This window comes from Perognathus longimembris, chromosome 9 (assembly GCF_023159225.1).
Source record: "Perognathus longimembris pacificus isolate PPM17 chromosome 9, ASM2315922v1, whole genome shotgun sequence".
Classification (NCBI taxonomy): Eukaryota; Metazoa; Chordata; class Mammalia; order Rodentia; family Heteromyidae; genus Perognathus; species Perognathus longimembris.
In genome coordinates, this window is record NC_063169.1 from 46926389 (window position 1) to 46940722 (window position 14334).

General features: G+C 36.8%; 1 protein-coding gene across 4 annotated transcripts; it reads right to left on the reverse strand.

Annotated features, from left to right (window-relative positions):
- Positions 1-407: 407 nt before the first annotated feature.
- On the reverse strand, positions 408-13419 carry Echdc1 (ethylmalonyl-CoA decarboxylase 1). Of its 4 annotated transcripts, none has more exons than XM_048354047.1 (7): positions 13321-13419; positions 10215-10436; positions 9335-9477; positions 5594-5646; positions 3818-3898; positions 944-1420; positions 408-904 (listed from the first exon to the last, which is right to left on the reverse strand). In XM_048354047.1, the coding sequence occupies exons 2-6, from the start codon at positions 10432-10434 to the stop codon at positions 1012-1014; spliced, it is 906 nt and encodes a 301-aa protein (XP_048210004.1). In that variant the 5' UTR covers positions 10435-10436; positions 13321-13419; the 3' UTR covers positions 408-904; positions 944-1011. The 4 variants fall into 4 exon arrangements, with proteins under 4 accessions (XP_048210004.1, XP_048210002.1, XP_048210001.1 ...); XM_048354045.1 differs by lacking the exon at positions 13321-13419 and adding an exon at positions 13053-13187 and having other exon boundaries at positions 408-915; positions 952-1420; XM_048354044.1 differs by lacking the exon at positions 13321-13419 and adding an exon at positions 13053-13187.
- Between the last annotated feature and the right edge of the window lie 915 nt (positions 13420-14334).

The following is a 14334-nucleotide window of genomic DNA, read 5'->3' on the forward strand; positions in this document are numbered from 1 at the left end:
GGCTTGAACTCAGGGCCTGGGAGTTGTCCCTGAGGCTCTTTGTGCTCAAGGCCAGCATTTTACCACTTGAACCACAACTCCACTTCTGGTTTTTAAGTGGTTAATTGGAGAGAAGAGTCGCATGGAGACTTTTCTGCCTGGGCCAGCTTTGAACTGTGATCCTCAGATCTCAGCCTCCTGAGTAACTGCGATTATAGTCTTGAGCCACCAGACCAGACTTGACATATACATTTTTAAAGAAGTGAGTTACTTGAATGATCAATTAGAGTTTGAGTTGTATCAGTTTTGTTAAATTTACTACTAAAAGATAGTTTGTTAAAAAAGTGAGCTGGTCTTAAAATATTGATGAAAATGCAAATTTAGGTTGTAGGATGCTTTAAAAATCTGGAGAGCTCCAAATTTACAACTATGTCAAAAGTGCTATTATCAGATTAGAAATTCTAGTTAATATGAATGGCCAGTTTGTACAGTCAGCCTACATTCCATGACATGGCTACCATTCTTTAGTAGATAATAGAAAACACTGGAAAGATCAAATAAACAAGACTAGTTTTGCACAGGGGAGTGAAATAAAGGAGCAACTTAAGCTGCCTGAAGCAAAAGAAAATGATTAATCATACCCTTATTTTCCTGTCCTGTTCCCTGTGCACTTTCATTATTTAACTGAAAGTTTCATTGTTTCTTTTGTAAATAATTTCCATATAAGAAACAAACATTTTATGAAAAACAACCCCCAAAGAGGTGTATGAAGATCATCTGTTCTCAATGATCTAAGAGTTATTATAGAAATTGACAAAAATAAATTTAAGTAAAACATGTTTATATGTGTCAAAAGCTAGTAAAAATTAATAATTCAGATACTCAAAAAATTATAAACTAAGCACTAGGCTTGGGAATAATTCTGCTGTTCACATTTTAACTTTTTTATTGTTTATTTTTTAACTTTTTAAAAATTTTAACTTTTATGCATATTAACCGTTGGAACTTGCAGTACATCCATGTTTTCAAGAGCTATTTATTAAATTTTCCTTTCCTAGCAATAGCCTCTAAATTTGCAGGTCCACCCCACACTGTTCCTAAGAGATCCCTCTCATTCTGTAATGCCTCTTCTAAATATAGTTCTTTGCCTGAACAAACAGATTTTTTCATAGCTCTAATGACTTCTGGTGGTCCATTGGTAAACTGCATTAACCATTCTTGTGCCTCTTCTAGAGATTTAGTTTCATCTGAAGATTGCAAGATCTCTTCTATCATTCCTATGTTTAAAGCTTTTTTGGAATCCAGTTTGAGGGCCCCACTTAACACTTTGAGAGCATGTCTACTGCCAACAATTTCAACCAGCCGCGATGCACCACCCCAACTCGGAATTATACCCATCTCCTTGTGGACAAATCTGATTTCACTGTCTGCAGTCATTAACCTGTAGAAGCAAGACGGAAAACATTATTGTAATTACATATATGGCATTTAATATTAATGTTAGAAAAATGTCCATATAGAATTGAATTTACCTAGTACCTAACATTTAGCTTTATAAGAAACATTTCTCTTGTGCTTGCTTATTCTCTGCAAACATGTTTCCTTCAAAAACCTGAATGTTATATTAAGGTAGTAGTGAACTACATGTGGAAACCTGGATCAGGGGAAAAAATATATGGGTATAGGCAACGCTATATACTGCTAAAGAAAATTGCATAGTAAGTTTCCCTCTTGCTCCTCAAGAGATGCAGGGGAGAAAATGTTTTCAGCCCAACATCCATTTAGCAAATACTAAGCACTGCCAATGCTACATTGTGTTCTAGGTACTGAATCTAAAGGGATGAACAAAGTAAAAATCCTTGGGTTTGGAGCTTAATCTACAAGTTTGGAGAGAAGGGATACTGAACCATGTTTAAAGTGATAACTGTCATTAAACAACAGATGGAGAAAGGAACTCATGAGAATATGTGTGTTAAAGATGCGCTATTTTAAATGGAAGCCCTCTTAAAGAGTTGGAGTGACTACCTAGCAATGAAAGCAAAAATCTGAAAAATATTCCTTTTTCCAAGTGCAAAAGCAGAACTGCTTGCTACCTGGAGACCAAGCCAAAACAGAAGAGAAACAGCAAAAAGTAAAGGAGGCAGAGGAAATCAGAGAAACAGAATTAGAGGCCTTAGTAAGGAAAAAAATCAGATTTTATTCTTTGAAGTATGAGGTTATTTGGATAAAATCCACAAGATTTATTAACACCCATATAATATTACAATAATTACAAATTTTGCATGTGGGAAAACAGGTAACAAATACCTCAATCAAAGCTATACAGCTGTGGTAGAGCCAGGAAAACTAGGGCACTTTGGCTTTTTTATGTGTGAATGTGCTGGTCCTGGGGTTTGAACTCACAGTTCCTGAGTTTATTTTGCTCAAGGCTAGTAGTGATCTACCAATTCAGCCCATAGTTCCACTTCTGACTTTTTTTTTTTTTTAATGGTGGAGGTCATGGTTAATTGGAGGTAAGACTCTCATGAGTTTTGGGGGTTTTCTGCCTGGGCTGTCTTTGAACCATGTTTCTGAGGTCTCAGCCTCCTGAGTAGCTAGGATTACAAGCATGAGCCACCAGCACCTGGCATATAGAGAAGTTTTAATGCACACTTTAGCACTCTTAAAATACATATTTAAATAGTTATATTACTAAATAATTAAGCTGTATAATCCATAAGTGCCTGATTTTATGATAAAATGAGAAAACAAACAAAATCTTTCTACAGAGAATTTCCTATTTAGGCTCAGATCACCTAAAAAGCCGTTCACTGCTTCCTCATAGAACAAAAGGTAGCATGATCCTAATGCAGACTGCATTTCTGCATCAATGACAGCAGAGGGCGCCATCATATAAATCACTACATTGTGTAAAATAGAATTTGTTCAATTAGAAATTATACTTTTCAAGGGATAAGATCTCTCTAAATTTTCTCATGCACCAGACCTATATCTCCTAAATGAGTACAAAATGACATTTTAACTGAAAAATCATAAATAGTAAAAATATATAAAATGTTTATATTTTACATAAATTCCATCCTTCAATGAACCTCTCTCGTACTATTTGTATTGTTCTATGATGATTTTTATGTAAAGATGGAACAGAAAAAAAATGCATATTTGTTACAGAATACCTACTTCATAAAAGTAAAGAAAAACAAGAAAGAAATTATAAAATCTAGGGCATGGTTAATCCTAGTAGAAAGGAGAAACTATGACTGAGGGGACAAGTAGGAGACTCCAAAAGTTCTGACAGTGTGCCCAACTCGGTCTATTTATGTACACAGACTAAAAATATCAGAAGGTCTTAGAATGATATTAGTAAGCAGTAGTTTAAAAGAGAAGATACTGATAAAATACTGTGATATGTAAAATACTTTAAAAACAAGCTCTAAACAGAGGCTCTGCAGAAGACACTTTATGTTAAGCTTCTTAGTGTTTAATTCTTAGATTTCAGTATATTGTCACAAAAACTAGAAGGCCAATGTAGAAGTATCATCCAGATACATTACAGACACAACTATTTTAGCTATTTTAGAAGTTCTCATTCAAACAAGAATAAAATATACCAAATGCTAGAAAAGTTTCTGGTTAAGAAAGTTATCTTTTACATGACGTTAACAGCAAAATAATAATCATTCTAAAATCAGAGTGTCTATTTTAATGATTAACAAAAGTATTCATTAACTGACTTCTGCTTAAGAATATATAAAATATTGAAATTAGGGCAAGGAAATGATGATCTGGGCATAGACTAATAATATTTGTGTGCGAAGGAATACAATTTTTATCTTACCTGAAATCACAAGCTGTAGTAAATTCTGCTCCTCCACCCAATGCCCGACCTTGTACTAGTGCAACACTTATTAAAGGTAGTCTAGATAATCGAAGGAAAAGTGGATGTGAATATTTCTAATTTCACTATTAATTTACAAGTGCTATTTCTGAATCCTTAAATTTAGTGGAAACAAAGTTACTGCAGTGTGTTTATAACAAATACACATTTAAAGGGCAGTAGAACCTTGAGTTTATGCACAAAGAAAAAGCAAGTATAATACTAAAAACACTATATTCATATTAAATGACACAGTTTATTAAAACACTTCCCTGAACCATTATGGGTTCTTTTAAACTAAACAACATTCTAACTTCTTTCCAATTTTTTTTTCATATAACTAAAATAGCTTCTTGAACATTGAAAGCTAGGAATAATTCAATTATTTTTTTGGCTCACTTTTATATCAAGTGAAGGATATGAAAATTAAGGTGGTTTCCAAAGAGAGAAAATGTGGTCCAGAACACAGAGTTCCAAAACTGTGTATTAAAATCTTCTAATGACTGCCTGAAATGATTCATAGGCTAATCCTACATAAGGCATTATTTTGTGCTAAAGATTTTATGCAGAAGTGTGTGAATACTAAATGGTAAACCTAAAATGCTTTTGTGGGTTCTAACCAAAATGAGAAGCTACAAATCATAGTAACTGTGTATTTTTTAACATATACTAACACCAAGTAGAAAGGATTATTTTAAAAGACTAACTTTTTATATAGAAGAAAACCAAGTATAATAGGGGAGAAATGTGAACAGAAGCTAAGACAATGGAAAAGTTTTGGGGTTTTTGTTTTTGTTTTTTGTTTTTGCCAGTCCTGGGCCTTGAACTCAAGGCCTGAGCACTGTCCCCGGCTTCTTTTTGTTCAAGACTAGCACTCTGCCACTTGAGTCACAGCGCCACTAGTGGCCATTTTCTATTTATGTGGTGCTGAGGAATGGAACCCAGGGCTTCATGTATATGAGGCAAGCGCTCTTGCCACTAGGCCATATTCCCAGCCCCTGAAAAAGTATTTTAAAGTGGAAATTCTGTGATCTTATTCATCCTTCTAGACCCAGATATATTAAGTACTAAATATACAATAATGCCCATTTCTATTAACCATGCTTTAATATTAATTTTCTTAGATGGCATGTATTTTAAATTGCATAACTCAGAATATGCAACCAGAAAGCTACCTAGTTAAAAACATACCAGATTTGTGCTTTTAGATGGTACTAATATTTGAACTTCATGCTTGCTAGGCAAGGGGTACTATTCACTAGGGTCACACCCCAACCTCCCAAACATGTTGGCTTGTAATCCCAAATTCAGAAAATTTTCTCCACTTTCATGTAAATGAAAAGTACATTCACCTTTCTTAGGAACTGTCAAACCTTCCTCCAGTCTTTATCTCTCTCCTTTGATCCAGCCCACTTTACTCAATATAAGATAACCTAAGTCTGCTGGCTCAACACTTCTGATCTGCTCTAATACCCACTCTTGACTTGCCTTATGCCCATCCCTTAAGATACTAGTATATTAGCTCTTCTGAGAGAGTTCTTTTCCCTGGGCCTCCATTTATAAAATATGTGTGTAGACTTCACTACTATTTAATTAAAAGATGATTCTCCATACACAAAGAAACAGTTTATCATAATTTGAAAATCAGCTACTTTTTGAAATTGGTACAGATAATGGAATACTACAGACCTAAATTCAGTCTTTCAGAAATCATTTTTTGAAAGAAAGATACATTACCTAGTAAATCTTGTTAAGGTGTTTTGCATGAACATAGACAAGGCCACTCCATCCTTTAGAAAATTAAGCATAGACTCATTACATAAAGCAATATTTCATCTACTTTAAACTTCAGGTTTAATAAAAGTAATGAAGCCAAAAATATATCAAACTTTTTAAAAATAAAGTTTCCATTTAAAATGTTTTGATGCTGTCTGAAATTTAAATGACATATTCAATTGTTAGTATCATAAAGCTCCTTGGGCTCAGCTCTGAGTGTGAGGCCACTCAACTAGAACAGTGTAGAATTCAACTCAGGGCAATGTGGAGGAAAGATATCCCCCACACATATTTAAGAAGCTACAAAAAGGCTTAATCGTTAGCTTATTTGAACTTCCAAGGCTATTACAGTGATTTCTCCACAAAATACAAATGTTTTCTTAAAAGTAGTCCAGATTCCTTGCCTCTTTTTCACCTCATACACTTGTCTTATTCTAAGAGTTTCCTCAAAATTTCTGTATTTATCAAATTAAAAGATTGCTCCTTGTACCTTATGTTCTCTCCTAATGTTAATATGTAGTACCTTCCCTTGATCTGTTTCTTTGTTTTGATCCTTTCTTAGTTTCTAGCAATATTTTACAGTCCTGATTATCTTCCTATTTCTTTGATAGTTCTTTTTCCAGTTTTCTATTAGCTAACTCAGATGCATGTACTCTCCAATCTCCAGTCCATCATTCTTTTCCTTATTCACAATTTCTTCCTGAGAAGGTGCATCTATTCTGACTGATTCAGGTATTGTTGTTATGTGATATGCTAAAACCCACGAGACCTCACTACCTTCTACAAACACCTCCCACTGAACCTGTCAAAACCAACTGGGTGTAAAAGAGCTAAGTATGATACCTGGTACTACCAATTATTAAGAACATGAATAAAAAAATTTAGTTTTCTCACCTGTAAGGAGTGAAAAGTAAAAATGACCTGTCCTATTTCACTTAAAGATGACTGGAAGACAAAAAAAGGTATCTATACACTAGAAGATATGTAAGTGTAATCTTCTTCCAAAAAGTTACAAAAATTTCACTAGAAATTTAAGCAACAGAGAACAAAAGAACAGTTGATTTATAGAAGACAAAAAAGCAAGATCAGCAGACAAAGGAGGGTATAATTCAAGCTGTATTAAGAGTATGAAGGTTTTTTTATTAAACACCAGACTTTTCCATAAGCCTTTATGCCCATCAATTGCAAAGTAGGCAGGCTTTAGTTCTTTATATCCAAATACTTAAAATTGGTTATGATAACTTGTTTAATCTTAAAAAAGACCTGTTATTGTCTAAAGAATATCTGTCATATCAAATTCCAGTATAATATATTCATATTTACATTATTTTCTTCTATTTTCTCTTTTCTGTAACTTTTCAGGAACAATCCTTGTGTTATGCTTGTGTACCCCCTAGCCTCTAATTGTCAATAAAAATTAACAATTAATTTTGGCCATTATTTTCCTGCTCATAAAACAAAAACCACCAGAATGAAACCAACTCTAATGGATCCATTACAGTTAAAAGAAAGGAGAAAGGTTGAATAAAAGTTAAGGAAAGATAAAGTGAAATAAACAAACTATTGATAGCTGGTGATGCTGTTAAACTTGAAGGACTACAGTGGTGAAAACATTGACAACAGTATCCTTTTTCTTTTTTCTTTTTTTTTTAGATAAAGAGTTTCAGGGACTTTCCTTCCCAGGCTGGCTTTGAATCTCAATCTCCAGATCTCAGCCTTCTGAGTAGCTAGAATTACAGGTGTGAGCCTCCCGTGCCCAGCTTACATGCCTCTTCTCATCTCACAGCAGACCTAACTCTCTATTCTATGGTCTAGTATTTTGAGCCACTGAAATCTCTTGTAGTTACAGGACATTCCTATCCATCATGTCATTCTGTCCCCATCATTGGCCTAATACGCAGTGGCCTTTCTTAGTAACTAGATACCAGAGTTGATAGTGGACCCTGCAAGGAGTTCCTCTCCTGCAAAGGGGAGCCTTAATTCAAGAAGCAGATAAAACAGGAAAATGATTCTGGTTACCCCTGAAGAAGTATCTTCAAGGCCACACACAAAAAAGTACTGGAGAAATAAGAAAGTAACAAGGTTGGGTGTGCCCGGCACTAGTGGCTACTGCTTGCAATTAATCCTAGCTACTTTGGGAGGCTGAATTCTGAAGATTTTAATTCAAAGCCAGCTTGGGCAGCCAAATCAGAGATTCTTATCGCCAATTCAACAGCAAAACCCCAAAGTGGAGCTGTGGCTGAAGAATATCACCCTTGAGTGAAAAAGCAAAGTGAAAGCAGGAGACTGTGGAGTTCAAGCTCAGTACAGGCTTAAACACAGAAAACAAACCAACAAAAAACAACAGTGAGGGTCTGGGAATGTGGCTTAGACGTAGAATGCTTGCCTATGAAGCTCTGGGTTCCATTCCTCAGTGCCACATAAACAGAAAAAGCTGGAAGTGACAATGTGGCTCAAGTATTAGAGTGCTAGCCTTGAACAAAAGTTCAGGAACAGTGCCCAGTCCCTGTGTCAAGCCCCAGGACTGGCAAAAAAGCAAAAAAAACTGATATGACGTCTAAACAATAAGGCATTATTTTTAATATCTAGCACCTCTATGCCTACAATTCATTCAATAATCTTTATTGAGCACCTACTTTAGGCGTCATCTCAAGACCTGAGGGTATAATAGTAAATAAAGCTGATGAAACCTCTGTCCTTATAAAATTTACCTTCTGGTGAGAGGAGACTACAAATAAATCAAGTAATATGTGTAAGTAAAAAATATGTTAGATGGTGACTATTGTTTAGATAGAAACAGCAAGAAAGGAGATGGGTGCCAGTGGCTCATGTTTGTAATCCAGCTACTCAGCAGGATGAGATATTAGGATGGTGGGCCCAAGGCAGCCTTGGAAAGTTCACGAGACTCTTATCTCCAATTAGCACTCCAAAAGCTGGAATTGGAGCTGTGGCTCAAGTCGTAGAACACTAGATTTGTGCACAAAAGCTCAGACACAGTACGCAGGCCCTGAGTTAAAGCCCTAGGACTGGCAAACACACTTACACACACACACACCAGCATGATATTTAAGTCATTATTTAATAATCATTTTCAAGAATTATATTATGGAGGACAACATAATCCAATTACTAAAATCATCATATATTCTACTTAACTCATCATTCTCTGAAAAAGGAAATTCACCCAATAAGTACCTGCTATTGATGCAGCAAAACAACAAAGAGACGGTATGCTGTACAAAGAGCCTCACTGACAGAGAAACTGTAGCAAGAGGAAGTCACAGACAATTCCTACTTTTATTTTAAATTATCAGATGATTAACATAGGCTATGCTTTATACATATCTATCTCATCCAGAAACAGTTTATTCAAATTGTTTATTTTTTAAATTTATACCACGATTAAGGTGACTTCAAAAAATATAATAAAGGATTAATCTATCCTGAAAAATGCTTTAAAAATATATAACAATTTTGTGCACAAGGGTAGAGATTGGGAAGGTCATGGTTTGGGGCCAGCTTGAAAAAAAAGTTAGTTAGATCCCCATTTATTTCCACTAAGAAGCCAGATATGGTGGGTTATAATTATAATCTCAAAGTCAAGGGAATTATAGATAGGAGAATCATGGGCTGAAGCTAACTCAGGGCCACAGAAGTCAAATAAGCCTGTGAAATCTAGTGCATAATCCACCTAACACTTGCCTCAGAAGTTCCCAGCGCTTTCACAGCATTCAAGTCAGATCCTGAAGAGAAAGTATTTTTTGCCCCACGGACAATGAGGCCTTTACCTTCTGTCCAATTTTCCAATTCAATCACTTTTTCCAGAAGTTGTAACATCATAACACCTGCCAGAGAGGAAAGAGGAAAAAAAAATTCACAAACACAGGAGACTGAAAATAGTAATAATAAAAAAACAAGTTGGAAACAATGTATTACCCCGTATCCTACAAATACAAATATCTATGAAATATATATTGTACTGACACAATGGAGTGCACAAGCTAGGTGCTTAGCATAGTCCCTGATTTAAAAGATTAAATTCATTATATGTATATCATAAAAAGTATATACACAATGTAACCCCTTTGTGCAACCGGTATATGCTAATAAAATGTTTTAATTAAAAAAATCTGATTACAAATATATGGAGAAACATGTAGGTAGAAAATGAAAATGTATCATATATGCCTGTTCTCTCATATGCAGAATCTAGATTAAATGAAAGAGACATAAAAGCTATGAGCAAAAACATGCGAATTTGAATCTGGAACTACTTATTTTGCTTAACATGACGATATATATACATATTTTCTTTTCCTTTTTTTCCTTTTTTTCTGGTCTTGGGGCTCGAACTCTTGTCCCTGAGTTCCTTTTTATTCAAAGCTATTGCTCTGCCACTTCAGCCACAGCACCACTTCCAGCTTTTTCTGTGATTAATTGAATATAAAGAGTCTCATGGACTTTCCTGCGCTGGCTGGCTTCGGACCTCAGATCTCACCCTCCTGAGTAGCTAGGATTACAGGTATGAGCTACTGCTTCCCACCGTTCTTTATCTAGGAAAAAAAAAAAAGATTTATGGTACCTGAGAAGGCATTCATTTTACTGGGGTTGTTCAGAGTTAGTATACCAATGCCATTGTCTTCTTTCTGAAGGTCAACAGAGCCACCAGGAAACTGCTGAAGTTTCTTTTTCACCTCTTCCTCATGGAAACCATGAGAAGTATTATAAAGTGACACTCCTGTTAGCTGCAGTAGTTTTGTCCTTGAAGGCAGAGATGATGTCACCAAAAGACTTTTTGCCATTTCTGGAAAAGAGGTAAGTCCACAGTTGTCCAGATTAGTAACCACTCATTTTTCTATTATGGATTAATAGGCTATTGTAATGGAGCTTTCTGCTGAACTGAGAAGCTACTCTTACTTTCAGAAGTAGTCTTTCATCTGGGCACAATGGCACATGCCTACGGTCCCCACCTTCTGAAGATGCTAAGGGAAGAAAATTACTTGAGCCCAGGAACTTAAGTCCAGTCTGAGCAATGCAGCAACAACCATCTCTTACACAAAGAAAGAGGGGAAAAGGTACTCTTTCATGAGATAATCAGTTTGGAATTCCTTTTTTATTTCTTTCTTTAACAAACCAACTAATTGACAAAACATATCATTACAGGATAGCATCAATAGAAGATGGCACCTTGAAATGCTTTTACTGGGATTCAATGCACTAGAATGATTGAGGGAAAATGTTTTTCTGTGCTTCATGCCATTGTCTTCTGTGTATTTTTTCAGCCTTCAACCCTTAATATGTATGATTCTGACTTTCATGATTGTTATATTTAATTAAGTCTACAGAGTCCATTATTCTCATTCCAAGATATGAAGAATGGGCCAAAATTTATGTATTCTAGTGTTGATATGTGGGTTGTTACCAAAGTTTTGTATTATTGCTAGAAGCACTTGAGCATGTTGGCTTTTTTTCCAATATATATTTGTGATGGAATACATTTAGGAATGGAATGATTGGGTTGGTGTGCTGCCCCTCCACTTCACTGGCTGTTAAAAATGTAACACTTTCCCGTTTGTTTTTTAAGCTATTAGGAGCTCCAAACTGACCATAGTGGTGGTATCAACAATCTTCTTGTGAAGTTACACTTCCACACATATATACACACAGAAAGCTGGATGACCAGAATACTACAAATTATTGTAACATATTTAATTGTCCATTTGTTCAATTTTAGACTATGCTGCTAATGAGCTTTCCAAAATGGCCATACCAATGTTACTGGTAAAAAATACATTGCTGCAAAGCAATAAATGTTCTAATTGTTCCACTACTGTAAGTATCCTGTATTCTAACGGGCTGTAGATCATTTAAGTTTCATTTTGTATTTCTATGGTTGTAAAATGAAGGCAAGCATTTTGTTTTGAGATAGCATCTCATTATGATGCACAGGTGACACAGAACTAAGTACAGGATAGCCCTGCCCAACTCCCTACCTAAACTCAGTGTTCCAGCCTCTAATATAGGTAAGCACTGCCATCCCTTGTTCCCTGTACGTTTATTATTCATTTACATATATGTCTGTAAAGTGCCTGGTTAATCTTTTGTGTATTTTTTCTTTTTGTAGAGAACTTATCTTCTGCCTGAAGCTTTCCTAAAGCCTGTAAGAAAACACATGGATCTATCTCCAAGTCAGATTACAGTGGCAATAAACCAACACTAATATCCATATAACCCAAATTTAAGATTTCTTTCTTTTTTTTTTTTTTTTTTTTTGGCCAGTCCTGGGGCTTGGACTCAGGGCCTGAGCACTGTCCCTGGCTTCTTTTTGCTCAAGGCTAGCACTCTGCCACTTGAGCCACAGCGCCACTTCTGGCCATTTTCTGTATATGTGGTGCTGGGGAATCGAACCCAGGGCCTCATGTATATGAGGCAGGCACTCTTGCCGCTAGGCCATATCCCCAGCCCCATCCAAATTTAAGATTTCTTAATAGCTGCTAATACAAAAAGTTCCAACGTTCCTCTCCTACACACACTCCCAATAAAGTTCAAATCCCTTAGCTTTTTGTCGTTACAAAATTTTTAGTATATATGATTTGTTACATCTTTTTCTTCTTCAGATAAATTTTTCTAATACTCTACACACATAAAATCTGCACTGAGAACATCTAAAACCCCTTATCAAAATCCTGATTGACGCCACTGCTTCCTTAATTGGACTGTCCTAAATTTACTTGCCAAAGCGACAGGTGCAGCTGCCTAGACCATTGCCTAAAAGAGTAATTTTCTTATAAACCCAAATTCCACCCAAAGATGTAAGAATCTAGCTACAAAAAATTCTCCATCCACCCCACTTATTATTCTCATAACTCACCCTGTTTCAACTCCATTGCCTCTTCACAAGACGTTTTCCTTACTGAAATGCTCACCACTGCCTGTGACCCAGATAATTACCACTTTCAGGTGAGTACCCAACGGGGTGTCAACTAAAGATCACCTGATTTGTTATAATTCTACTTCACCTCTGCTTATCTCTATCAAGAGAGTACTGGGTCCTCAAAAGATGTAGTCCTCTGTTATTCCTGCCCAGGGCCTCTTTATCTGTATACATGTACCTGTAGACTTTAAAGTCAGTATTCTACTACTTGAGCCACAACACAAGTTAGTGATTGGGGTTTTAAGGTGTTCGGAAACTAATCTGGTGCGTAGAAATCACAAGATTCGTGTACTAATGGAAATGTGTAAGTCTGTAAAGTTTCACTCATCTTTTCTCACCGCCCTCCAGCACACCACCAAGCCGGGCTACAGGCTGCCGCAGCGTTCGGCAGTGCTAGTAACGCCCGGCATAAGGCAGTGCGCAGGCGCCTAGGCTCACTAGGAAAGCTGCAGCCGAGGCGCCCGGTTCAGGTTTAGGGGGATTCACCTGGAAGGAAGCCAGCACCCATCCTTCCAAAATCGTTCAAGATTCGTCCTGGGAGGACAGAGCAGCCAGACTACAGAATATAAAGTCCCGGAGGCAGCGGTGTCGACCTCCCCTTTCCTTTCCCTCGACCCACTTCCGATCTCCGGACCCTCTTCCGGTCCCGAGTACCCCCTCCTCCCCTCCCCTCGCCCCTGGCTTCCGCTTTCATACCTGCCCCACTTTCCCGCGTAGCCTTTTCGCTTCCCTCCCCTCCCGCCGGATCCCTCACCTTCAGCTTTCCCCGTTTCCTTTTTTCTCCTCAGAGACGCCTTTCCGCTTTCTTCCGTGGATTTGCTGCTTTTAACTCTTCCCAGTGGCCGGAAACCATTCCCTCGGATGATCGCGAATAAAGCCGGAAGTCCCGCCCCCTCTGTGCCCCGCACTTTAAATGCTGGGAGCACTGTGAAGACCAGCGCTCCATTTGTACTTGATTCATGTTCTTGGTGAGCCAGCTTGGTAAAGGGAGCTCATTGAATCCGGGTTTTTTGTAGTTATTTTGTTTTGTTTTTGTTCCTGTTTTGCATTAGCCTGGGAAGAAGTAGTGGAAAAGAAGCCAGTTGCCTTCCAGGAGGCTCTTTCTAATCGGTTTGTGGTCACAAGGATAACTAACACATTTATCTAATTGCAATGTAGTATGTAGAGTTACTTGAGTAAATAGTGATCTAAGAAAATTAATCTATCAGTTTCACAGTGAAAATGGTGAGCAGATGTGTAACTTTTGTGGTAGGCATCTGTCCCAAGTTGGCAGCTGGAAGGCTTCATCTGTTATTTGATGGCACCTTGATGCTCTGTTTAGGAAGTAGAAAGCAAATGGCATCATGAAGATATACACTCTCATCATTTGTCTTTTTTTGAAGGTAACAGACAAACTGGGCAGTTAGTTGGGAAACCTGATTGCTTGAGAACAATGGCCTAGGGTTAATAGCCACTTCCTGGTCTACTGATAGTACAGGAATAATTCGTGTTATATGGCAGTATCTGTTGACCCAGCCCCCGCCCCCACTGCCCACACAAAATGATTGGCTTGTATTTCAATACATGTATAAAATTTTCTTATGGTCAGAACAATTGTGTGTATGTGTGTATACATATATATGTATATGTGTATGTAACCTTACACATTCATCAGATGATAAATGTGTTTTCTTAACATATATTCTTAGAAAATTCAAAATAATCCCTACTAGGTATTCTTATATGTAGTAAATTATTTTGAAGGCTACTGTAACATTAGAAATTATTT